We start from the raw sequence: 27,931 nt of genomic DNA, 5'->3' as shown, positions 1-27,931 counted from the left end.
TCTTCTCATCCTTTCCATGCTCCCGGTTACTTCCTCTACCTTTAGAAAGAGACTCTTCTATCATTGCTTTACAGTACAGTGGTCACTCATTCCCATTACCGGATAGGTCTCAATCTCATCTTCTATTTCATTGTGGTTCAGTGATGTTGACCAAATCAAAAGGACGGTAAAGTGGACAAATAACTCTACAGAAGTAGCTGCTATATATAACATTACATGGCGGATTGGTGCCAAATCAATCTCTGGTCAAAGACTGAAAAGGTAATTTTGTATGGACTTTTGACCTAACAACCCTTTAAGAGACTGTTATTATCTATCACTATCACTGTCAGCAATGTGTTATAGAGACAGCGGGCACCCATCCTGGAAGGAGGCCATGTTATTAGCTGATATAGTTGGGCCTTACATCTATACAAACCCATTTTTGATCTGTCAGAATAGATGACTTAGTGATACTAAGTATACATTGTTGTGGATCGTCTTTACCTAGAATCTAGGTAAAGGTCCTAGATCCTTACTGATCAGAGCCTTGTGGCTGCCATGGTCGTCTTCAGTTAGGATACTGATAAAATTCCAAGGAAAATGTGTCCACCAATCATAATGCAATTTAAAGAAGTCCCAATATATTTTTGGGATAAAAATTTGAAACACCCTTTATTGTACATTTTACAAAATAAAAATAAATGCCTTGCTTTTTCTCTGGACATCCAATATGTAAGCACAGATTTAGGGATTGTTCACACTGTGAGGATTTCTATCAGGTAATTCCACCAGGGAGGGAACAATCAAAGACTCAGATTACTAAGTGGATCTACATACAGGTGAGCTCGATACAATTTTCCTTGGAAGGCCATGTGTATGATATGTATTCAGAATATTGATCACTTCCCAGGTTTAAAAGATTCCACAGTGGCCCACATTTGCAAATAGTTAGTGTAAATTCAGACCAGACAGACTGTCAATATGTTACACTGGGTTCCCATCTGCATTTGGTCAATCCATTCGGGGAGTCTGCATGGGGATCCCCCGAACGGATGACCGAACACATTTGCAAGTGGTGTGCAGTGAAAGCACACGGACACCATAGACTATAGTGGGGTCCATGTGGTTGACGCGAGATCTCCACATGAGTCATGTGGACAGGAAAGTAAATCTTGAAGATGTTCCATGCGGAGATCTTGCGGCAAGCACACAGACCCCATTATAGTCTATGGGGTCCATGTGCTTTCACTGCACACCGCTTGCAAATGCGTTCAGTAGACCGATCTGGGGGCGAGGATCCCCATGCGGACTCCCTCCGAATGGATTACCGACGCAGGTGTGAACTTGGCCTTACACTGGATTCACACTTGCACTCTCTAAAGGGTAAACGACTAACATAACCGTTACACACGGAGCCCTGCTGACCCATTGACTATATTGGGGTCCATCAGGGTCCATTGCTTTAAATCTGAAACACTTCAGGAATAACACTTCCTCCATGCATGACTTTTTCCTCTGCTGATTTTCAGTGGATACTGTGATGAGTCTCCAATAGACTCTAGCGTACATGTGAACGAAGCCTTAGATTTATCCCAATCTTTGATGTTGGTTAATAAACTTGATGTGCACGACCTATTTACATGCTTCCTTTCTGGCAGGATGCCTACAGCTTTTTTCAGGATGGAATCCACAACACATGAACAAGGCCTTACAAAACATAAATAAATCAGCAAGTCCCTTGTTATATCAACATAAGGGGCTGTGCACAGAACCAAATTTGCAGATGTTCTGACCGGAATCTGCTTTCCATTGTCTTCACTGGGAGGCAGTAACGGATGCTGAAAAAAAGAAGTGTCCTGCTTGATCTTCCTGTGATCTCCGCAGCTAATTCAACCACTGAGCCGGCAGCGACTACTGCCCATTAGCCCCATTGTGTCCCAGACTAATCTGCTTTTCACTGGGTCAGAATTTGGAAAGGAAATTCGTCTCCAAATCCTGTTGTGCGAATATATCCTATCAATACATCATATAGACGTCAGTAGACATTCACACTACTACATAACATACCCATGCAATACTCTAAATATTGTAAATAGTCTGGACTCCTGATACAATGTAGCAAACTATCAAGGACACAGGATCAAGCAAAGTGTATCAGCAACTTATCTATAATGTACTTTACCTATATAAATCTCGGCCTCCGATGCTGACCAAGTTAGAGAAGACACTAAGGTCTGTCATGTTCTTTGGCCAGGACTGGATGTTAAGGTAACCTGAGAAGATTATAGAAGATTATTAGAATATAATTTGACATTGGATAGATTATTCTCATATAGCCAAAGCATAATGTATCATAAAAGAGGAGAACGTAATAACTGTAGATTCTCATGACGAGCGCAGTAGTAGGTAACTCGATAACTGGAACATCTTACCTGTGATCTCTCGGACGGTCCTGAAGATATTCAGCTTCTCTGGATTCAGCGGAGCTATATTGTGGTAGGCATCGCTGCAGAGTGATAAAAGAAAAGCATACAAGGTTATAAATCCTCAGGTCTCACTAGGTACATAGGAACTGTAATACATTATAGCAAACACAAGAGGGCACTAACAAAATCCCGTCTTTCCTACTGTCTATAGCACCTGTTGTTTTATGTTATAACAAGGCTAAAAGCTGCTGATCTGCAGAATATCAGGGCGCGATAATGAAAAAACAGTTATGTTTTTCTGAAGTATTGTAACTAGCAGGAAGCTTAATGCACATACTATATGCAAGTCTATTGGACTATACCAGACCGCACTAAATCTATGATGAATTCAAGAACTGCAGGGTTTGTGTCAGATCAATACAGAATTTGACAGAAAACAATTGCGTTTTGTTGGATATCTTTTTACAGAGATATTTTGTCACAGAAGTTTGGCATCTCGGCAAGAACGTTTCCTTACAGAATCCAGCTTATCCACCAGCCCAGCAGATAGATAGGTTAGGTTTACCTGAATCATACAGTGTTTTCCCCTTGGGAATCGCTGCTTCTATTGCTGAGATATCACCATTTTTGTCAATATGTGAATTAGCTTTTTGGTGCAACGAGGGCCTTGCCGGTTACCACTTTGGAGCAATAGCAATGTTCTCATTTCTCCATGAAGCTCATTTGCATATTGTTGTATAATGTGATATCGCGGCAACAGAGGCACCAAGTCACAAGGGGAACACAGTTTGATTTAGGTGACACTGAGCCCTGTAATATAGCTCTGTAGTGCAGGTGAGGCTGCCAGGTTTCCGTCCCCTGTCCAATTTCTCAGGGCAGATGACAGAAACCTGTCAAATTGGCTGAAGTGGAGACCAGGTGCAGAAGTGAACAGACAGTAAAGACAGTAGATAGTAAAGTGGATGTGGTCACATATGGGTTATGACTTATAGCAACTGCACCAATATCTCCCCACTGTCAGGAGGACAGGCCTTACAGCTGAGCATCATCACTGAAACAGGGTGATAGTACAAGTATATGGAAAAGAACAGTCAGGACGGGAGGAAATGCGTTCCTCACAGCCCAGCAATGATGTTGAGCTGTAAGCCCCGCCCTTCCGACAATGGGGAGATATTGGTGCCAAACTTAATGGCACATATAGCTTCAGCACTACATACAGGTAAAGCTGATAGTGTGCTGAATACCGCACATCTATAAGAACATGACGGTGCCCATTTTAGATCACCATTTTGGGTCACTATAACAGCCTTAAGGCCCACACCCCATGCACTTATATGGTGAACAGATCAAGTTGTGTTTGGTATAATAACAGGGTGTGGGCGGAGTAACCTGAACTCTTAGGATTTACTCTACATTTACTCTGTGTGTGAATGTGACGGAGGAGGGAGTGTCTTCAGGCCAAATCTTGAGGCGAAACTCCCTGAAGAATGAGCACCTCGCTTCTTTTTCCAGAAAAAAGAATTGACCGGCTCCCATTGATTTCAATGGGAGCCATCTTTCTGGTCAGGATTTTGTGGCAAATACAGCCTCAAAATCCTAACCAAAAAACACCGTGTGAACTTACCCTAAAGGATTAGAAAACCAAAGCTCATTTTTCTTCCTTCTAGAAACAGCACCACCCCTACTTACAGGTTGTGTCTGGTGTTGCAGTTCATCTCCAAGTATGATACAAATAGCAAAACCGAAATCATCCAATTGACGTAAGGCTTGTGTTTTTTATTTTATTTTTTTAAATTCTAGTTTTATTTTCTCTGATATGTATACCTATATTCTAGAACTGGCCAATATAATTGATAATTTGCAAGCGTACCATAAGTTTCGGAGCAGATGGAGGTCGCCGGGGCAGTTCATACCATCCTGTCTGGTTACAGGTTACATTGTCTATAATGACATTCAGAGCTGTTTTATGATTTTCAGTCTAGCACCTATTAGCATTTGCGATACCTCCCAGCCTGGGTGAACTATTGCCCTGCGAGGATGTTTGCTCCGTTTCTAAGGCAAGTGAGCAGATTAGCAGTCAGGAGCCATTTGCCTTATTATGATTTGAGAGTCACATAGTGGCGGTGACACGTCAGGACCTTGCTCCCTTAGTATTCCTTGGTCACGGTGTCCTAAGACGACTTTATCATTTTGGTGTTCTTACTCCTTAATCTAAGAAGGGAGACTTAGAAGTGAGTCTATATTTTATCTCAAGGTTATTTACAAGTGCAGGCGATCGCTCATTCGCTCGCTCATTAACATGATTCATTTCAGGAACCAAACCTTTTTTTTCGATTTGTTAAAAATCACTCAGCAATTCCTGCAAAATGAAATTCCATCTCAAGTGGGGACCCAGCTGGCAACGAGTTTACAAATCCCTAAAGTTTGACTTTTTATTTCTCCGCTAGAACTAAATGGTCTAATCTTTCGGTGTAACTGCCAGCAGGAAAGACACTTTTTTTTCCCCCCTCTGTTATTAAGTCTGCGTTTCCAGAAACTGCAATGGTCCATTGTCACCGGGTTCATTATTTTGCATCATACGGCATGTTGCTAAAGGGGAACACTATTAGAGATATGCCAAATTAACTCACAAATGTCCCCAGCCCTTTGGAAACAGCTTTCACTCGCAGCAGTGAGTGAGCAAGTCATAAGACATTTCGGTTCATGTCATAACGTAGGTTGTAAATGGAGTCGGAAATAAAACCTTGGCATAGTCCACTGACTATAGTAATGCAACAACATTGTTATCTTCTAGTTTTTACGTTTTTTTACTTTTTTGAGTTCCTATGAAGCGTTCGTAAGATCGTAAATTCACATTAATAGACATCAAGTCAGAAAAGTTTGGTTGAAAAAGAAAAGCTAATTTTGTCTATAGTGCCGGCCAGTCCCCCACCCTATAGGTCTACAGTGCAGATCACCTTTTCTGAGTTCAATGAGCAGGAAATTTTCTGCTTCAATGTCCCAATGTCTTCCGCTTGAGATTTCAGGATCGTTTTTAAAATCCGATTTTCGATCATTTTCCAGCCGATCCAGATCGTGAAATTTGCTCGATTGGGATCTGATCTTTCCTGATCCCTTTCGCTCAACCCAAATGTTAGGTTTTGCTAAGCCAAGCATTGTGGGAACTAACGTGAGACCTCGATCCCGTCTAAAAAGATAGGGATCGGAATTCCGATCGCGATCATGAAATCTGCTCGATCGTCAATTGGAATCCGATCTTTCCCGATTACGATCGTTCAACCCTATCTTTCGCTCATACCTGATAACCTGTAAGCTACAATATGTGTCATTTCTACCCATCCCTCAATTCAGACAGAGCTTGATAAATTCTAGTCCTCGTCTGCTGTGCGGAGGGGTTTTATGGTAATATTATTGGGAACTATAGGCGGCTATAAGTGGCTCCTCCGCTGTAAATAGTATCATGCACCAAGGACAATAAAGATGTTGCTAATATCTAACACAATTCACACATAGCTAAATACCTTTTTATAACCTATAACAGTCACTTGGCACTATAACTGGGGTTCTGAACCACACCCCCTTGTCTTCTTATGATTAACTCCACCCACCTGACAGTCTCTAAATAGTAAATCAGGCACCAAAACTAACTGCACTGATTGTTTGGGATCAGTGTGGGCTAGAGAAGACGTTGCAACTACACTCAGTCAGTAGATGGTGCCTATTAAGATGGAAGCCCCACGTGGTGTCATCACCGTGATTCCAAATCGCAGCGTTTTAGTTAGGGCAAAATGAATGGGATTCTAGTGAATCTCATGCCAACTTTGCGCTTTTCTGCTGTGAGACGCCACGTGGGACCTTACCCTTAAGGACAGAGTATCATCTTTAACCAGGCTGTTTCTTTAATAAAACTTTTAACTTAACTGTTAATACATTATGATAAGAAAATTTACTTATAATTTGTTCAAATGGAACTTGATGGATGTCAATATTATGACTAATATTCACACCGGATACATTGTAAAGCCTAATGTTGACATTTAATTACAATATCCGTTTATATGGAAATGTTTCTTTATGATCTATAATTTTCTTTCTGACTAAGAATGTAATTCACTGAGAAGGGATTATACATGTTAGTATAGGTCCTAAATATCAGACTTGGGATCCAAAGCCTTAGACATCTACTCATCATACCAGGTAGAGCCACATCTTGCATAGCAGCTGCAGCCCAGTCCCACACATTTCAATGGGGCTGAGCTGCAGCATGGCATTTACCAATACATGTGATGTCACTGGTCTCAGAAGATGAAGACAACAACTGATCAGGTGTCGGACTCTGACTAAGATGTGTATACAATAGTGTAAGTAAAGCCTTACAGGTACAGATGAGCAAATTGGTTCAGAATTAACCCGATTCGACGCTAATATTCCAAATTGTTCCCTTTCATAAGAAATTAAACTATTTGGAATTTGTGTTAGATGAGCTAGAATTACCGTGACTAATAGATGATTATCAACGGTGGTCCCGATATCACAGAAGAGCCGCCGTGCTATTGAATTCAATAGTGTCAGCACAACTCCTATGACTGGCCCACAGGAGTGCCAGCTTTCTAGTAGCCCTGAGAATGTTCTACCCTATGTTTTATGCCAATTTAAGGTGTGGTTCATACCGAACTTGTTCGACATATCAGGGACCCAAATTGGCCAATCCCCCCCAAAAAAACCTAATCCTGAGGGCTTCATCATCACACACAAGCTCATCTTTTGTCAGTGTCCCCCACATAGTAATCATTCCCCTTTTATGCCTTTGGCTATATGCTGCTCACCAGCTGCTATATTTTTTTGTCCATGCAAGATTTAATGTTCTCCTTTCTGACATTGGAAAGCTATGCATCATAAATCTCCTCACTCCAGTGCACCAGAGGGCAGGGGTTAATAAGATTACAATGGACAGACTGCCAACTATCAAAGAAAATCAGGAAGGTGATCGAAGTTGTTCCAGCCTTAGTGTGTTGAAGGTGACCTGTAGGTCCCTTGGGCTTCGAGAACTGGTAATACCTGCAACCACCGCACTGTGACCCCTATAGATATGCCAAAGCTTCTATAAGGCTAAGCGGACTCCTATTAAATCAGGTGGCCTGCGCAACAGCTTGCAAGCACATCCCCAAAGTGACGACACCCAACATCACAACGCCAGGGTAGATCCTACAAAAATAATAAACATGAGCACCATCCGTATTCTCTACATCTCCTGGTCAGAATATTGGCTCTATAGTTGGGATAAGAGAGCAATAAGATAGAAGATACAGTTTTTGGTTAAAATAGGCTCACTTGTCAAGTGGCCGCTTCGGACGGCACACGGGCGACTTTTTTTTTTTTTTTCTTTTATTACTTTTTTTTTTTTTTTTTTTACTTCGAACCAGCGCAGGAGAGCTGCTTCTCTCTGCGCTGGTTCAGACGTCTACGTAGGCGGCGTCACTAGGCCGCCTACGCACGCTGATACGTACTCAGACGTCTAGGTATCAGCGTGGGCGGCGTCACACGTGTGACGCTCGCTGATACCTAGACATCTGAGTACGTATCAGCGTGCGTAGGCGGCCTAGTGACGCCGCCTACGCAGACGTCAGCCTGCAGGAGAAGAGGATTGCGGAGGCGGCGGGAGCAACAACAAGATCGGTAAGTATAAAAACTTCTTTTTTTCTTTTAAAATAGGCTGCTACCTGATGGAGTATCTCCAGCAGGTAGCGGCCTATTTACCTACCTCCCCAGACCTGCTCACTGCCGCCCCCGCTTCCCCTTGTACTATAGGCTGCGGAGGCCGGCAGTGAGTAGGCCCGGGCAGGCCGCGATCCCACTACCGCCATTATTGCCCCCAAGTATAATAATCAGAGCCCCAGGGGAGGTGAGGAAACATAACAAGCAATGTTACTTACCTCTCCGGGATCTGATGTTACTCCTAGCAGGCTTCGGGCCTATATGGTAATCCCCAGACGTCACGTGGTCTGGAATATTACCATATAGGCCCAAAGCCTGCTCTAGCAGTACCATATAGGCCCAAAGCCTGCCCTAGCAGTTCCATATAGGCCTATATGGTAATATTCCAGACCACGTGATGTCTGGGCATTACCATATAGTCCCGAACCTATTGGTGCCGGTACCGTAACTCTTCACAGTCAGAAGGGTGTTCCTGACAGTCTGTCAGGAACGTCCTTCTTCCCAGCAGCGCCTATATCGCTGTACTGTGTGAGCAGGGAGGAACGCTCCCTCCCCTCCTGATAGTGCTCTTCTATGGACGAGTACTGTGAGCAGAGGGAGGGGGCTCACACAGCACAGCACTATAGGCGCTGCTGGGAAGAAGGACGTTCTTGACAGACTGTCAGGAACACCCTTCTGACTGTGAAGAGTTACGGTACCGGCACCAATAGGTTCGGGACTATATGGTAATGCCCAGACATCACGTCTGAATTCAGCGCACTGTCAGCTTTCCAGCAGTATATAGAACTGCCTGTGCCCCAAAACATGAAAGGTCCTCTTTAACATCGGGTCCCGGAGAGGTGAGTAACAGTGTTTATTATGTTCCCACATCTCCCCTGGGGCTCCGATTATTATACTCGGGGGTCTGAAAAAACCCCTGAGTATAATAATAGTTCATGGGTGTGCAACTGTGGGGCATAATAGAGCTTGAAGGTTCCACTGTGGCCCCTGTAACCTCTATTATGCCCCACAGCAGCTCCCCTGCAACCTATATTGTGCCACTGTGGGGCAGGGGCCGCTGTGGAATATAGGGGTTGGGTGCGTGGAGAATTGAGGAGTCAAAGATGTCTATGTTTCAAACTTTACAGAGTCAAGTCACAGCTGAAAGAAGTGGTCATTGCGGTCCAAAGGGAAGAGACTGGAAATGTGGGGAGACGTCTCCTGTGAGTATTACTGCATTGTAATGTTCCGTCCCGTCGTTCCCCCCCCCCCCCTGCTGTCTTTGGCTGACGATCAAAAGGTGAACATCCCCCCCCCCTGGACGGGGGAAGGGGGGGGGGGGCGTCTTTCGATCGTCCGCCTCAGGCAGCAGAGAGGCTAGGTTCACCACTAGGAGGGCCGCTACACTAATCTTAACAATATATTGAGAAGGATATCAAAATGGCCAAATCCTTCTATACCTTATCTTACCTATATTTGCCTAGCAAGGTTGGATGCAAACAAGCAGTAGTTCGTGGGGTCTATTTGGACTGTAATATGTAGCATGCCCGATCTAAAAATATGGGTGGGACATATAAGGCTGGATTCACTGGAGGATTTTTAGACCGGATTTTGACGTGGAATCCGTCTCAGAATCTGGTCCAAAAAAAAAAACACCTCCCATTGACTTCAATGGGAGCCGTTCACTTCTTTTTTTCCGCTAGCGGTTTTGTGCCGTTCGCGGAAAAAAAGAAGCAACCTGCCCTTTCTTACCGTCCTTGGTGCAACATCTTCCTCCCAACTAAGCCCAATCATTTGAGCCTCATCCAGAGCGGAATGCTGCAATTGGATGCCGGTGCACTGTCAAAATCTGGAACAAAAAATCCTCATGTGAAACCAGCCTAAAGGTTGGTTCATACTAGCGCTTGTATTCCATCCGCAAGGAGTCCGCATGGAGACCCCCCTGGATGGAATGCAAACGCAATTGCAAGCGATGTGCTTGCAAAGCACATGGAGCCCACAGACCAAAATGGGCTCCGTGTGCTTGCCACGCACTGCCCGCACGAATGAATTGTGCTGGCAGTGCGCGGCAAGCACACGGAGCCCATTATAGTCTATGGGCTCCGTGTGCTTAACTGCACAGCGCTTGCATTAGCGTCGGAATACAAGCACTAGTGTGAACCAACCCTAAGCTGTAAGCCAGCATGGTGCAATAAATGTAACATGGAAATCCCCCTCCCCAAACAGAAACTTGAACGCAGGCGTGAACCTAGCGTCAGTGATACAGTATAGTGTGTTATACATGGTTACAGTATATTGTATGTTGTAAGATACAAATTTAGACATACTATAATTATCTAGAAAAAAAGAAAGGGTCATAAACTTGATAAGCCCCAGACCTGACTCCCTTATAAGTACTGTACTTTAGCTATATTCTTGCATATATATATATATATATATATATATATATATATATAATTCTATTCAAATCCGTTTTCTGCCACTTCTTAGATAGTCACCTCCATACAAATTGATGAAGAAAGGAAGCATGTACGTTTTTTGGACATTAAAAGGCATCACTCAGTTCCCGTTCTGCTTTGGCGCTCTCAGGACTCCTGAGAAAATGGACTTTTAATGACATTGCAGCTTTCAAGGTCATAATGTACATTGCAATGAATACTCTTCCTCCCCTTCTCACTGCTAAATCAAGTCCGCCACCTGCCAGGGATTCGATTTGTTTTAATTGTGGATTTTGTCACTTCTCCGGTGAGTTAGAGGCGCACAGCTCCCGTGCCTGGGGTCCCAATATTCCCAGCAGGATCTGTCTGCTCCCTCGTACTACCTCCGCTTGTCACACCTTGTTACTTAATTGTAGATCAAAAGCACCTCCCAGCAGAGGCGTGCTAATGACATCCGTCCTTGTGATACCCCCGCGGGTAGACTGTATGACAAGGTGTGACAGGGGACTGTGCCAGGGAAAGAGCTGAACGAATCGTCTTCCCAAGGGTATCGCTTTGGTAATGGGTCATGTAAAAATAATATCATTAAAGCCGTAAAATAAATTGGTATTTTTTTCCTGGAAAGTGTATGAAATGTGATTTTCTATTATTTGCCTAATATGTCAGGATTTCTCACTAAGTATAACATAATGCCCTCAATGCCTATAAATAGTGTAACTTATATAATAATTATTAATCGTAGAAATAGCAAAATAAAATGGAAAGTGCGGAATTTCCGAATAAACACTCAAGATGGAGTTATCTGCAAGTAGAGTCCTCAAATAGATGGATCGGTATTCATATTTTACAATGTAAGTGGTTGTCCAGGTCTATTTGATTGATAACCTGTCCTCAGGATAGTCACCCACAAAAGATCAAGGGGCGTCCGAAACCTGGGACCCCCACTGATCAGCAGTTTGAAAGGACCATGTGCAAGCGCTGTGATTGCTTAAAGAGGACCTTTTATCACTTGGGGCATATGCAGTTTTATATACCGCTAATAAGCCGACAGTACGCTGAATTCAGTGCACTGTCGGCTTTCTAGCGGTATATAAACCTGCATGTGCCCCAAGTGATGAAAGGTCCTCTTTAACTTTTTATATTGCATGCCGTTCGATTCATAGTGGCTATACAGACCCCACTGATCTCCTATCGATAACCTCCAATATTTTGAAGTTATGTCACTATTAAAAGTGAAATGAATGAAAGCACCCTGTTTCTGCAGCCTTTTTTCCCACCAATTAAGAAACTGTAAAATGTTGAATTTTTGTATACATTAATATTGCCCCATACAGTATGGTCAATCCGACCCCATAGGGTTCAAACCCCCAAATAATAAATAATTTAATTTAAAAAAAACTTTAAAGATTAGAACAAACAGCTGAAGAATATTTGTGATTTGGCTTTAAGTCTCTTTAAAAACAGTGATGGGCTCCTACTTACCCATCAATACCAGTAACCAGGAACAGGAGATTCCCATTGATCTTGGTGCAGTTTATAAACTTGTCAATGTTGTTCGAATCCACATTCTGGGAGGTCTTCAGCGACCCCGTCCCAATGCCGTCACACACTAGAGAGAACAGAGCCATGACATAAAACTGCAGTAGTCCCAGTATACTGGATGACAAAGACTATATCTAATCTATAGTTCCCCACTGAAAACACCTTACCACTAAGTATTGCTCTTCAGCTTAGAAAACATCTCGTCATCTCAGATATTTGGAGTTAGTTTCTATACAAATATACAGTATACACATTACTACTACTTTTTTTTCTAAGCCTACCAACCTCAGTAATGTCAGGCGTGGGTGGACAAGTATTTCCTAAATCTCTAATATTAGTGTAAGCCCCAAATTCCTGATAAGTAGGTAACAATTTATATACCCTCGGAGTATAGTTTTTGACCAAGTTTTTATGGTTTTATTAAAAGGTTTTTATACCAACATATTGCCTTTGGGTTCTGAAGTCATGCAAACAATTAAAGCAAAGGCAAATCATAGAGTTGTTTTACTAGTAGAAGACCACACTGAAGAAATATTCCCATAGAATACTCCTCTGCTCCTTATAGTATCTTCTACGTTTTATTAATGTACTAGGTTACCAGTCGTGACACCCACTGCTGTATTGATTTTGCTCCATTGAATCGAGAAGAAAAAAACTCTAAATTCTTAACCATGATCAGAATTCTCTATAAAACACTGTGAGACGTCCCTACTGGTTCACTATGCCAAAGTATCCATCTCAAAGACTAAGACAAACCTTTGGGACATATTCCAGCACAAGGCTTGCACATCTTGATGCCGTTTTCTTCTACTTCCATCTTGTTACTAGGACAGGCACGAACACAAGAACTGTCGTCCACTACAAAGTTATCTAAAGGCAGAAAGAAAATTACATGGACAAAATGCAGACCCAATTGTTGTAGGTTCACAATGAGATATCGGTTTGTGCCTTATTTAACTCATTTAGATCGATAGGTCCTACGATTTGAGCTACAACACAATAACATGGTCAGTTCTCACCTATAACTAAAATTAAAACTGATATACATAAGACCTCTGATACAGAAGTATCTAAAAAGACAGAATAAGATATTTTTTGTTTGTAAATTTTTTAAAAAACATATGGAAGTCATTCTTGCACAATTAAGTGAGATTTATGGGTTGTCACTATTGCCCATGTAATTGCTGTCTTAAGGTGCCCCTATAAATTAGAGAAAGTCAATTGAACCTGCTCTGAACCTGGCATATACATAAGGTAAAAGTCATCAAAATGGCCAATTATGAAAATTTACTGTGAATATTGTTTGGGAAGGACATAACTCAGATTAATTCTGTTGGAAAATCTTGGTCATAGCCAAAAAGAGAAATGTATGGTACTATCAGCTGAATTTGCCATTTTGTGCTAACTCAGAGTATATTTGCTTTGTCTTGTAAACTACCCCCCTGATCGTGCAGTTTGTCTGAGACACTGATGGTGAGATTGTTCTTAGGATGGATTCCAGCATCAGCTGATCAGTAGTAACTTAAAGGGGTTGTGCTACCAAAATTTTTTAACTATCGATAGGATACATGACTAATCAGTGGAGAGGTATCCATTTAGACCCCTGCCGTGTATAGCTATCCATTTACACCCCTGCCATATATAGAGCTATCCATTGAGACCCCTGCCATATATAGAGCTATCCATTGAGACCCCTGCCATATATAGAGCTATCCATTGAGACCCCTGCCTTATATAGAGCTATCCATTAAGACCCCTGCCTTATATAGAGCTATCCATTGAGACCCCTGCCATATATAGAGCTATCCATTTAGACCCCTGCCATATATAGAGCTATCCATTGAGACCCCTGCCTTATATAGAGCTATCCATTTAGACCCCTGCCATATATAGAGTTATCCATTGAGACCCCTGCCTTATATAGAGCTATCCATTAAGACCCCTGCCTTATATAGAGCTATCCATTGAGACCCCTGCCATATATAGAGCTATCCATTTAGACCCCTGCCATATATAGAGCTATCCATTGAGACCCCTGCCTTATATAGAGCTATCCATTTAGACCCCTGCCATATATAGAGTTATCCATTGAGATCCCTGCCTTATATAGAGCTATCCATTGTGACCCCTGCCTTATATAGAGCTATCCATTGAGACCCCTGCCTTATATAAAGCTATCTATTGAGACCCCTGCCTTATAAAAAGCTATCCATTTAGACCACTGCCGTGTATAGCTATCCATTTAGACCCCTGCCATATATAGAGCTATCCATTGAGACCCCTGCCTTATATAGAACTATCCATTGAGACCCCTGCCTTATATAGAGCTATCCATTTAGACCCCTGCCATATATAGAGTTATCCATTGAGACCCCTGCCTTATATAGAGCTATCCATTTAGACCCCTGCCATATATAGAGCTATCCATTGAGACCCCTGCCTTATATAGAACTATCCATTGAGACCCCTGCCTTATATAGAGCTATCCATTTAGACCCCTGCCATATATAGAGTTATCCATTGAGACCCCTGCCTTATATAGAGCTATCCATTAAGACCCCTGCCTTATATAGAGCTATCCATTGAGACCCCTGCCTTATATAGAACTATCCATTGAGACCCCTGCCTTATATAGAGCTATCAATTTAGGCCCCTGCCGTGTATAGACCATACATAATTTTCATGGAATAACCATGGCTATGTATAGTCCATTCAACATGTCCCCTCAATGGATGATGTCAGAGGAAAAGAGCTGAAGCATGATGGAGCTCAACATTCCCCATTGCTTGTCCCCAAGTGAGACAAGTTGTGCTCAGAGGGTTTATACCCTTGATAATATTGTATTACTCATGGGGATAGGTCTAACCTCAGTAGGCGCAGATAGTACTCCCTTGGTCCCTTGGTAAACCCTTCGATACTACATTTGTTGGTTCCAAAGACACCACTAACAAAGATACTTACGTGGGCATTTGTTCACACAAAAAGCTCCATATGTGTACTTGGCCTTAGGGTTTTGCTCCAGTTGGAAAGCAGTTGGATTATATATGTTGGGTTGAGGACACTGGGTGACGCAGGAGCCACTGTCATTAAATTTCAGGCAGGCCTACGAAAAGACAACGGATTAAGAATAGGAACAACTCCTTCAGGCATTGAGATACTCTGGAAGTTCTCCTAACTTCTTGCACAGGTCTTATAAGGTAAGAATAATACAGTACTAGTTATTTCTGGCTGTAACATATATAGCGCTTGTCTGCACCCATGTGCCTTGGTGTCTAAACACTCGGTCCAGCTACCCCTGAGTTCGACTGACAGAAGGAACAGAGAGTCTTTGCATGGGAATGAGAGGGGAGGGTGCGATCCTGCCAATTGTCCTCTGCAAGGAAATGTTCTAAAAAGTTCTGTTTTTCTTCTATAGAAAGCAACATGCAAAAATAAATATTTTGTTGACAGTGCTTGACAGGAGCAGGCTGAGGAGTAACGCCGGTGACAGCAGTTAATAGCGGATGTTGCCTATATTGCCACTGAACACACTAATGATCTGTACTTGGGAGGGCTGGCCTGCTGCTCTCCTACGCCACCCATGTAAATTCCAGCTGTGGATCCAAACTACCAATTAGGAAACGGGGCTGCCATTCATTCCTATTGAATCTGCACAGGGGGAGGTTATATGTTTACAAGAGAGAAACTAGGTCTGATATCTCCTGGGAGACCATGATCTCCCACCCATCGCAAACGCACACAGCCCCTTCATCTAACAGTCTTAGGAAAAAGTTCTCTGGCTCGTAGCTTTAGTGTCGATGAGGCAGGCTGGAGCGATGTCTTGTCTGTAAATATTACGTGTGTGATCCTGACATTATTTTTAGCGAGAAGCAATAATCTGCTGACTCGGGTCTGCTTGCTGTCTGGTCGGACATTCTTTACTGGCAAATGTAGCAATTCTATAACGTTTCACTGCCTGATTGTGAGCACTTTTTTATTTTTTGCAGAAAAAATGCAATGTCCTTTCACTCCTTTTTGTTTTTTAACTGTGCTTGGTTATGTCAGTCTTTAGCCTTAGTCTAGGTTCATACGACCAAGTTCCTTCCAAGAAACTCAGTCTGTGGGCCCCTTCACATGGCGCAAGCGCTCGGCTCATTCCGAGCCATACATGCGAGCGCTTCTAAACACTTCCCATTCACTTCAATGGGAGCGCTCGTAAAGCCGGCTTTACGAGCGCTCCCATTGAAGTGAATGGGAAGTGTTTAGAAGCGCTCACGTGTATGGCTCAGAATGAGCTGAGCGCTTACGCCATGTGAAGGGGCCCTGTGTGTCCACCAGAATTACCAGCCTGAAGATCATACCAAGAGAGGGACTAGTAGCACAATAGTTGTCTATGATACTAGGACACCCTACATCCCAGTGTCATAGTGTCCCATAGTGATTATATTAGGGGTAGAGTGGAGTACAGTATGGGTAAAACTCGGTCACGTGAATCTAGGTTTAGGCTGAAGCCCCATGTGGTGGAAATGCAGCTTTTTTTGTTGCATATTTTTGAGCCAAAGCCAGGAATGGCTACAAAAGGGATGTGAAATATATAGGAACTTCTAAGGGCCCCTTCACACTACTGATATGCTGCCTGATTCTGAACATTAAAACACGGTCAGAATCAGCGCGTATAAAGCAGATCCCATTCATTTCAATGGGGAGCCGGCATACGAGCGCTCCCCATTGAAATGAATGGGCTGCTTTTTACTCTACGAGCGCTCCCATTGAAGTGAATGGGAAGCGCTCACGTGTACGGCTCGCCATGTGAAGGGGCCCGGCGCTCGGCTCAGTCCGAGTCGTACACGTGAGCGCTTCCCATTCATTTCAATGGGGAGCGCTCGTATGCCGGCTCCCCATTGAAATGAATGGGATCTGCTTTATACGCGCTGATTCTGATCGTGTTTTAATGTTCAGAATCAGGCAGCGTATCAGTAGTGTGAAGGGGCCCTAAGGGTCCATTCACACTGAGTTTTTTGGTGCTGATTTTGATGCTGAATCCTCATCAGAATCCACATGGACAAAAAGCCCCCCATTGACTTCAATGGATTCCTTTTTCCACTAGCGGAAAAAGGAACCCATTAAAGTCAATGAGAGGCTTTTTTTTTCCACGTGGATTCTGATGCAGATTCAGTGTCAAAATCAGCACCAAAAAACTCAGTGTGAATGGACCCTTATATTTCTACCTTCTGCTCAATCCACTCCTTAGGCTAAAGCCCCACATTGCCCAAATAAAGCGTTTACTTCGCAGAACAAAACTAATAAAACTAATCCCATCCACACATTGCAGAAAATAATCTGCTGTGGAAAAACTGCATATAGAAAAATGCTTGGGTTTTTGAAAATCGCAGCATTTCAATGATACCTGCGGCAAAGCTTGCATTTTCCCTATAGGTATAAGGGAAGAAAATCGGCAGAGAAAACCTCATGAAAAACACTGTGAAAAAACTCAATGCTTTTAGCTTTTTTAGACTTTTTAGCTGTGTTTCACTACGGGGGTTCTTTCCGCTTCCGTTATACCTATTGCAAAATTGCCAGCGTTTCTGTAGGTGTAATTGAATTACCGCAATCATTTTGGAATTCATAACATTTCCACTGCGCATATTTTTCTATGTGTGCATTGGATTTGCTAAAATCACATTCACTTTGCATTGACTGTCAAAGGCCAAACCGGGGTGTTTACGCTACTTGGGACCTCAGTCTTAGGCTGAGCGCCATGTTGCGGAGATGCAACTTTTTTTTGGTGCAGATCTTGCAGCAGTTTTTTGAGCCAAATCCAGGAATGGATTGAGCAGAAGCGTGAAGTATAAGAGCTTCCTATAAATTTCTCATTTCTTTTTTAGACAATCTTGGGTTTGGCTCAAAAAACGCAACAAATTCTGCAACAAAAAAAAGCTGCATTTCCGCAACATGGGACCTCAGCCTGAGGGGGAATTTACGCGGAGTAAACTGGCGTGCGATCTGGCACGTATACGGCGTGTCAGAGTTTGCACGCTCAAAAAAGATCCCATTGATTTCAATGGGGGTTACAATCGTATACGGCGCGTAATTTTGCTCCTGTAATTTTGCGGCCGCAAAATTACAGGTGCAAAACTATGCGCCGTATACAATTGTAGGGCCCCTTCACACGGCGTAAGCGCTCGGCGCCGGCTTTACGGCTTTACGCGTGCTCCCATTGAAGTGAATGGGAAGTGTTTAGAAGCGCTTGCGTGTACGGCTCGGAATGAGCCGAGCGCTAACGCCATGTGAAGGGGCCCTACCTCCCATTGACATCAATGGGATCTTTTTGAGCGCGCAAACTGCTGACACGTGTATACGTACCAGATTGCGCGCCACTTTACACCGTGTGAACTTCCCCTTACATGGGAAATTTGGTCTGTACTGGGTTCAGCTGAACTGATTTGCTGAGTTCAGTTCAGCTGTCGGGTGTTCGGGCTTGTATATTCAGCCAATAAATGGACCAAGTTTCTTGGCCCGAGGCCCAGCTGTGTGGCACTGGCCTTGATTCTCTGTACAGAGCTGTAGGGTTGAGGAAATATTTAATAAATGAGATAAATTCCGAAATCATTGTTTTACGTAGACATAAACATTTTGGGCGAGTGTCACAAAACTTGTGTGAAGCATGTGGAGGGGATTTGGAGACCGCACGAAATGGTAATTTCTAAATCTGCAAAGTGTTCTTCCAGAAGCCAGAAATCATATGCATTAGCACATAAATACGTTCAAGTTCTTATTTGCAAAACGTATAAAATCTGCCAGGGCTAATGCATCCTGATGGTTAATATGACACGGAATGGGAGAAATATATGAAAGAACTAAATGAACAGCTACGTTTGGAGGGAAGAATGGATGAGAAAGGAGAATCACTTGGTGTCAGGATATTAAATCACAGCTAAAAAAGGGATGTGGTGGGTGGAAAGAGAAATGACAGACAACATACAAAGCAGTCAGTGTCTTTGGGTCCTGAGCAGCCTCCAGCACATTCCCGGTGACAGCAATTACTAACATACGGTCCATAGCAGCGGCCATCACACTGCTCGGCACACACGATCTTCGTCACTGGTGGGGCAGAAAGACACATGTGATGACACCATCGAGAAACCTTAAAAGCCAATATGCAATACTTGTCTATTTATACATATAAATTACATATAAAGCCAAGATACAATACTCGTCTACTTATACGCTACATTACATACTTATCTACTTATACGTTACATATAAAGCCAATAAACAAAATCTTGTCTACTTATACATTACATAGAAACCCAATATACGATACTCATCTACTTATACATTACATTACATACTCATCTTATACATTACATATAAAGCCAAGATACAATTCTCACTTACTTACTGTATACAGTACATCACTTACCCATCTACTTATACGTTACTAGAGATGAGCGAGCAGGATTCGATCGAGTAGGTATTCGATAGAATACTACAATATTCGAAATACTCGTACTCGTTCCAATACTACTCCTATTCGCAGTAAAGATTTGATTCAGAACCAGCATTGATTGGCCGAATGCTATACAGTGTACAGCATTCGGCCAATCAACGCTGGTTCTGCTGGAGGCTTGTCTGTGATGAGGCGGAGTCTAAGATCGGACCACAATGGAGATTGCTGTGGTCCGATCTTAGACTCCACCTCCTCACAGACGAGTCTCCGGCAGAACCAGTGTTGATTGGCCAAATGCTATACACTGTATAGCATTCAGCCATTCAACGCCAGTCAATGCATTCCTATGAGAAAAAGTCAGCTCCCGCATAACCGAAAGCTGCCAGCTCTCCCGACTAGAAAAGAAGAGCCTGCTGCAAAACCAGTGTTGATTTGCTGAATGCTATACCCTGTATAGCATTCGGCCAATCAATGCTGGTTCTGCAAGATGAGTAAGTTCACATCAGCGTTTGCCTCCCGTCCAGAAGGAGTCCGCAGGAGGACCCCCCCCCCCCCCCCGTTATAGTCTATGGGGTCCATGCGATTTAACTGCACGGCGCTCCTCCTAAACACTCTCCTCTGCTACTCGTGAACTTGGTGACTCTCCTTTAGTTGAATAGTGGTTTCCCCTGAAACTAGCATTTTTTTCCCATAGACTATAATGGGATTTGATATTCGATCGAGTAGTCGAATATTGAGTCTCTACTCAAAACGAATATCGAATCTCGAATATTTCACTACTCGCTCATCTCTATACGTTACATATTCTTCTACTTATACATTACATAAAAGGCCAATATTCAATACTCATATACTTATACGTTACATACTCATCTATTTATACATTACATATATATCCAATACATATACAATACTCATCTATGTATACGTTACATACTCGTCTATTTATACATTACTTATATAATACATATATTGCCAATATATAATATTCATCTACTTATATATTACATTTAAAGATATAAGCTATCACTTGATATGGCATATACATGATCAGCAAACTTAAAAAGGACCTGTAACCTGAAGTATAACCGCCCACTTGGATAATAAACCCTAATATGCATCAATATTAAAATGGCTTATATCTTTGGAGTGGCTGAACAGATTTGGATAAAAAAAAAAATACTGGGTGAAAGATGAAGTATTGGGCTTTTCTGACCCGGTGACAGGTCCACTTTAAAGAGGTTGTCTACCCCTTGCAACTGTTGACTAAAGGCTTAGAATGGTTTTACATCCTGACTCCAATGACAATGCTTTGGGACAATCACGATTGGCTGCGCTAGGGTTATAGGTTGGACTCGATGGACTGATGTCTTCATCCAACCTCATCTACTATGTAACAAAGTAACATGTCCTAGTCAAAACATCATTGTGGGATTTCAGAATACTGGAGGATCTAGTAAGTGGTAAAAAAGTTGTAAGGAATTGGTAAGGAGTGGAGGACACTACTCAGCACCCCGTCCAGGCAGGATAAAGAGCCACCTTGTCTTAACATGTCCAACTTTGGTGGACTAAAGCCAACCATGTCCGGTCAGTTATATTAAATGGTCAACCATGGCTGCCATGTAATACAGGGAATCTACCCAGCTGGTTGCAACTTTCTCCGGAAAAATCAGCTGTTTGTCAGAGGTGTCAAGAGCAGGACAAGGGGCACTCAGCTAAAAATCCTTGAAGAATTTGTATAGGAAACCCCTTTAATTTCCCATTTTGTTTATGGATCTTGTACATGCATCTTCTATGCTGGCCTATTATTGGAGTGTAGTATTATTTGTATCTATTTTATGTATCCTTGATAACCAACAACATTGAACTGTGTCAGAATGAAGCATTCATCTATGTAACATTCCCATCCATTTCACAGAGAAGAAATCTAGATTCCTAATGTTAATAGAACTCAAACAAGAATGTCAAATATAGACTATGTAACGTATCCAGAATAACAATTAGCCCTGAGATGCCCCACTGCACGATGAAGGATGCAGGCGATCACACTAGAATGAAAATCCCAATTCTGCACCGCCGAGCCTGGGGGAATCAGCCCCATTTTCGGTGAAATGTTTCTGTTAATTTTACACGGTGTCCAGACGCTACACCGATCTTGCAAACACAAGGCTGGTGGACAAATTAAATCAATATGGGAGACTTATGAACATGCAAAGTTATTAGCACAATACACAGATTTTAATTAAAGATGTTGTGTGCCGTGAAAGTGCCTGGGCGATTCTGATTGATTTGGGATGCTGTTTCAGCTATTTTCTTGCCGTTTGCACCAAAGTCTTGCTAGATGTTCCCTTATTTAATTGGATATTAACGATACAGCTTGAATTCTCTGAGCGACGCTCACCAGAGATGTAACAGGTGCTGCTTGCTCAGTATTCTACTTGAGTCTCTAGAATCATAATTTCATATTGTATTATTTACCCTCACACTCGGGTACAGCTGCACATAGTTCAGCTCAAAGAACAGGGCTTTAAATCTAATGATCTCCATTGTTACCGACGTGGTTGAAAACTTTGACGCAAATTCGAAATTTACATTTCAGAACGTCCTCACGAAAAATGTGTGAAAAAAACAAAGGAAAGAGCTGTACTCATCTGTCAAGGTGTCAATGCCTTTTAGGCAATTTGGATGTCTGTTTCTGGAAGAGCTGACAGATGAGCCTTAAAGGGATTTTCCGGGCAAAAAATATTTTTTTAAAAAAAGGTGTGTTAGTGTTATTAATGGGTTAATAAGTGCACCCATACAACTTTAGCAGTGTTTTTAGTCATTTCTGGGTTTCTCTGGGAAGGCATCTTCTGTATTTGTTTACATGGTGTGTAGATTCCTGCTGCAATGCATTCTGGTAGTTGTAGGCTCTCATACTATTTCTAGCCCACTCCTCCCTCCCGCCCTCTCTAACACCCCCTCCCTGTCTCCCTACCTATTCCCCCCACTGCTATCCTTTCCTAACTCACTCAGCCCACCCCTCCTCCTCCTTACTTCCTCCTTCCTACTCTCCCCTCTCTACTCCCCACTCTTTTATACTTACCTGTCTTCTTACTTCTGCCTTCAATACAGCTCTATTGCGCATGCTCCCAGCTTGCGCAATAGAAATGCATTGTCGGCTTCAGTGCTTCTATTGCGCATGCGCATGTTATCGTCATTGGTGAAGGAGGAGCCGTTCCCCCAGGTAAGGAAGCCCATACAGGAAGAAGATGGTGATGATGGGAGGGGAGTAGTAGTGATGATCTGTTTCCAGAAATGCAGAAACGGATTGTCACCAGATAATCAGAACATGTCCCTGTGATGGTCACATGATCGGCCCAGGGATATAGGTAAATAGGCATTTTTGATAATCAATGTTATTTAGAAATTAGGAGGGGGAGGGTGTTTAGATTAGTGTAGGGATTTTAGGTTATCCCTTTAAAGGAATAATACCACTTTTTGTTTGTTTTTTTCTCTCGCAAGCATATTCAACTTCCATCACTGCATTAAAAGGTCATACTCATGTAAGTGACTCTTGTAGATTTGGAGAAAAACGTTGAAATCTTGAGCAAATTAGGCAGTTGTTGCACTGAAGGGGGCGGGACTTCAGCACCCTGCTCTTATTGCTCAAGTAGGATGGGTGATGTCATAGCAGTGGGAGGATCTTCACTGCAAGGGGTGGTACAGACAGGACGTGGTAGGGGTCTTAGCGACAAGAACAGTGCACTAGGGAGCTGAAGGCCCCCACCAGTGCACCAACTTCCTCATTTGCATAAAATTTAAATTTTTCTAAAGTGACATGCATAACAAAGGTATATTATTTATCAGTGTACTGTGCTCTGTAATACAATGCTGACAGTTGAACATGCTTGGGGGAGGTGATAGACTCCCTTTAACAACATTTAGAGATATGCTTTACAGCAGTCTAATAGACCGTAGGCAAGCTCTAGTTTTGAGAATTTTTTTTATTTATATGAGGATGTTGTGGGCATGCTCTGTAACCTGGGCAGAAGAGGATGAAGCGAGTTGTGACATCACCATTGTGAATGAACTATCCAGATCTATATATAGGTGTTACCTTTTAATGTAACGTTGCATGTGATAATTATCAGATGGCTTCTGAAAAGTGATCTCTACAGAACTGGGAGTGTCTGCCTATTATAAGAACAGTTTCAGAATGCTCTTTCATATTGATAATGGAATGGAAAGGTTTGTATAAAATACCCAAAAATTAAAATATAAGTAATTTCAACCTGCTTTTCTAGATGTGTGTTTGGATCTTGGGAATATAAAGCTAGACAAGGAAAGAAGTTGAATACCTGATCATAGTTTTTGCTTGACTGCCATCTAGTATATCCTTTGATACTGAAAGTTTCTTTCCACGTACTTACAAAGGTTACCCTTTTGTTATATAGATCACACTGTATTTTGCTGCATTAGCCAATGATGTATGGGCATCATCTTAAAAACAGCAATATAATAGGAAGAAAGTAACTTACATCTCTGGCATTGGCTCTCGGATGGACCCCAACAATGCTCAGGACAAGCTTTTGGACATTTCCCACCTAAAAACACCAAATTTGAAGAGTTAAATATAAACTACAGTACAATAATAAAAAAATTGTCGAACAAAAATCTGCATACAAATCTGTATTCATACTGTGGTTTTACATACATTCTTTACATTCAGGGTTGTGGTGTTGGGGCTAATTTTGGGTGGAGTCGGAGTCAGTTACTGGCTCCATAGTCAAAATGAAATAATGAATTGTTTAATATTATGTTATACAATTATGGATTTCACATAATTAATTATCTGTATAGTGTGTTGTATATCTACTCTTATATAAAGTCAAACAGTAGCTTTTTCATGGTTTACAAGAGCTATACTGTGCCCGTCTGATTGTCCTCCATCTACGAAGAAGCAGGAGTCGGAACCAGTGGCTTTGCCGACCGATTCTACAGCCCTGAATAGTCTCACTGTGGGATCCACATATATAAAACATATAAAATGTAAATAAAACATACAGATCATTTATATAGTAATCCCAAGAACCAATCCGTAATGGTATTTTATTATAGTATTCCCCAATGGTTCAACATTTGGCACTAGATTATTACTGATAAACTAGAGCAAATGTACATGGACCTAGTAGTAGAGATTGGCGATCAGTTTGTACCAAGCTGGGTTCAACCTGAAAATTCCAAATTGTTATTTTTTTTTACAAAATTCGAACAAATGGAAAGTCATCTCCGACAAACTAAAATGACCACAGTATTAAACTCTGGGGTATCTTCAGATCCTAAAGTACAATAGGTGGAGGCAAAAAAATAATAAAACACTCATATTCAACTTCCATTACCTCTTTTGGGCCTCTTCGTGGAGTCTGACACTTTCCTGTTGATGTCTGACGCGTTTCTGTATGAAAATCCAAATCAACCAAAGGGTACCCCTCCAGTGTAGGTGGGGATGACTAAAGAAGACACTGCGCTTGCTCTAACTTGAAAGGTCACGTAAAACTTTATTGGAATTGAACCATAGCAGATGACACTCAGAAAGCGTTTCGGGGTAACACAACCTTTTTTCAAGTGACACACGGTAATTCGAGAGGATCCTAAACAATAACAATATCCTCTTGAATTACCATGCATCACTTTAAAAAGGGGTGTGTTACCCCGAAACGCTGTCTGAGTGTCGTGTGTGATGGTTTGATTCCAATAAAGTTTTGTGGGTTCTTTCAAGTCTGAGCAAGCACAGTGCCTTCTTTAGTAGTCCCCACCAACACTAGAGGGGTACCCTTTGGTCGATTTGGATTTTCATACAGAAACGCGTCAGGCATCACCAGGAGAGTGTTGATTGGTCAATTTGGATTTTTGTTTACTCTTCCCTTTGGGGTTGTGAAAAGTTACTGCTGTTCATCCCACACCCGATAGTATTTGAAGTTTATTCTCCCATATTGGGGAACCTCCAATTGGCAATTTATCCTGGATATACCTGTTGCTCAGTGCCTTGTTGTTTTTCGTGCTTCTTTGACATCACCGGATCAGCGTTGAGGCCTGCGATTGAGTTCATGGTGCCCATGTGACTGACTGGGCCTCAGCAGTGACCCCCAGACCAATGACATGAAGTAACAATTACTTAAAATGGAGAACTTCTTTAACCAATTAGCCATGTGCATGTACAGTAGATAAACCCCTTTAAGTAATGGTGTTAAAGGGATAGCCTGAATATTCTCAGTTGTATTATATAACGTCCGTACAATAAAACTTTTGTGTTTCTGACGAAATACACTTTGCGCCTATCTTTTCGATGAGGCTGCCAACAGGTACCGCTCTAGTACCATGTTGAAATGATCTTACGGTTTACAATTCCCTGTCACTGGGCCATCTGTTTACTTCTATCATAAACTCATTATGGCAACATAATGCAAAATCATTTCTGTCTAACAGGACAGTCGAAGGGGGGATGGGGTGGAGAGGTGCGGGGGAGTCTCCATCTGGCACAAATAATACAACTTTAATCAGTAATAACGATAATTATTATTAGGAAGCTACTGGAGCTCGGTGCACAAACTTAATGAGTCTAAATTGATTTATAACAAAGGGGATTAAGAATGACTGCCTAGGAAAACATCAGGTTCAGTCATATCTCTGCAGAAGGGCAGTCACATTATTTTGGATAAAGAATTGCCAAGGTGTTCCAGAGAGAGTAAACCTGGTATAGAAGGTCAGCCTGACAAGCCGAAAGCTGACTCACAAATACGATACCATTAGCCGAGCGTTACCTCTACACATATTGGAATTAAGGTGTCGGTAAGTGGCACGGAATATCACGGCACTAAATAATAATGTGAATCATACGACGCCCTTACCTTATAAAGGGCATGTTTGTATTACACTATAGCTGACATAAGGTGTTGCCACTCTTGTATGGCCACTTATATGGTTGGCACTGCTGAATGGGCCCAGTTATATAAGATTCTTTGTTTGGTATCATCACTGTCTATGTACAATCTGGTCCTAGTATGGCCATTGTAATTTTAAGGCATTTAAAGGGGATGCTGGTAAAGATAATAAAATAGCTAATTCTAGACTTTCTTTTGTTGGTATATTGATGGAAATAGGAAAGAGACGGGTATTGTATGTAATGTGCACAACCTCATAGTAGTCCAGACTCGGTACAGTGCCCATAGAACACACCTAATTGTTAACCATACTGTATTTCTGATATGTGTTACAATAAACCCCATAATATTACATTACGGTGAGTGTAGAGTCAATGCTCAGTATTGAAATAGTATGACACAGATCCGTAGTAGACTATAACGCCAGAACCTGGTGCTAGCTGCATGAGCCAAATATACCTCAACTTCAGCAAAGTAACCCTCAGATGCCTTCATCAGGGGTTAGGAGGTGAAATACTGCCCCCAAATCCCTTGATATCCCCGAAAAGAGAGGGGTTGCCAGGAAGCCAATAAAAAGCCTCCTGGCTAATTTTACCTATAACACATAAAGAATCTATGTACAATGTACTGCAATACAGAATTACAGTACACTGTACAAGGGATCAAGCGATCCTTTGCAGGACATTAAAAAAAGTTAAAAAAAAATATATAAAAAATTAGTTACAATTTATAAAAAAAATCCTTACATTTCAAAAAATAATAATGTAAGTAAAAGAAATAAACATAAAAGGCACCCCCATATATATATAAGACCGCACTATCCAAAGATCACATTACTTATCCCATACAGTAATACAGTAAAGAAAAACACTAATATTGAATCCTATTATAGTCCATGGAAACCAAAGTTCGACACCTTGGATCCTCCAAGTTCCGGAAGTAGCAGGATGAGGAGCACGAGGAGGTTTTTGCATTGAATTCAATGGAATTTTCCAGCGTGGTATTCGACCGATACGAGTATTCGATCGAATAGTAGTATTCTACTCACTCATCTCTAAAAAACACATCATACTACAATGTGCGAATGAAGGTGTTTTGGTCACCGCAAAAGAGCAATAAAACTCCAAAAGAGCAATAAAACGTGATCAAAAATTGCACATACTAAAAAATGGTACTGGTCAAAAATACAACTTGTCCCACAAAATAAGAGCCCTAAGCAAAACAGTAGAATAGCTATGGATGTCAGAATACAGTGACCCCAGGCAAATTGTTTATTTTAAAAAAATATTAGTAATAGGTAATCAAACTATATGTACATCAAAATGGTGTCAGCTAAAAGTACAACTTGTCTCACAAAAAATAAGCCCTTATATGGCTATTGTCACAGAAAAACAAAAGAATTTGAATGAATTTTGGAAGGCAGAGATAGAAAATAGGAAAAATAATTGGTGAACGTTAATGCTCAAACTACCATGTGACTTTAAAGGGTTAAAGGGG

The 27,931-nt window shown here is 41.9% G+C and overlaps 1 protein-coding gene across 1 annotated transcript in view; it reads right to left on the bottom strand.

The window, feature by feature from the left end:
- ERBB4 (erb-b2 receptor tyrosine kinase 4) overlaps nucleotides 1–27,931 on the bottom strand; it is a 703,330-nt gene that overhangs the window by 181,199 nt on the left and 494,200 nt on the right. The window contains exons 5-11 of the mRNA XM_075284941.1: nucleotides 24,032–24,097; nucleotides 19,044–19,162; nucleotides 15,044–15,185; nucleotides 12,839–12,952; nucleotides 12,023–12,149; nucleotides 2,415–2,488; nucleotides 2,165–2,255 (exon numbers count right to left, since the gene is read on the bottom strand). Of these exons, the coding sequence (XP_075141042.1) occupies nucleotides 2,165–2,255; nucleotides 2,415–2,488; nucleotides 12,023–12,149; nucleotides 12,839–12,952; nucleotides 15,044–15,185; nucleotides 19,044–19,162; nucleotides 24,032–24,097 (733 nt within the window). The remainder of the gene's footprint in view (nucleotides 1–2,164; nucleotides 2,256–2,414; nucleotides 2,489–12,022; nucleotides 12,150–12,838; nucleotides 12,953–15,043; nucleotides 15,186–19,043; nucleotides 19,163–24,031; nucleotides 24,098–27,931) is intronic.

This window comes from Leptodactylus fuscus, chromosome 8 (genome assembly GCF_031893055.1).
Source record: "Leptodactylus fuscus isolate aLepFus1 chromosome 8, aLepFus1.hap2, whole genome shotgun sequence".
In the NCBI taxonomy this organism is placed as follows: Eukaryota; Metazoa; Chordata; class Amphibia; order Anura; family Leptodactylidae; genus Leptodactylus; species Leptodactylus fuscus.
Note: the sequence above shows the minus strand (reverse complement) of the source record. Positions and strands in the feature narration are given on the sequence as shown.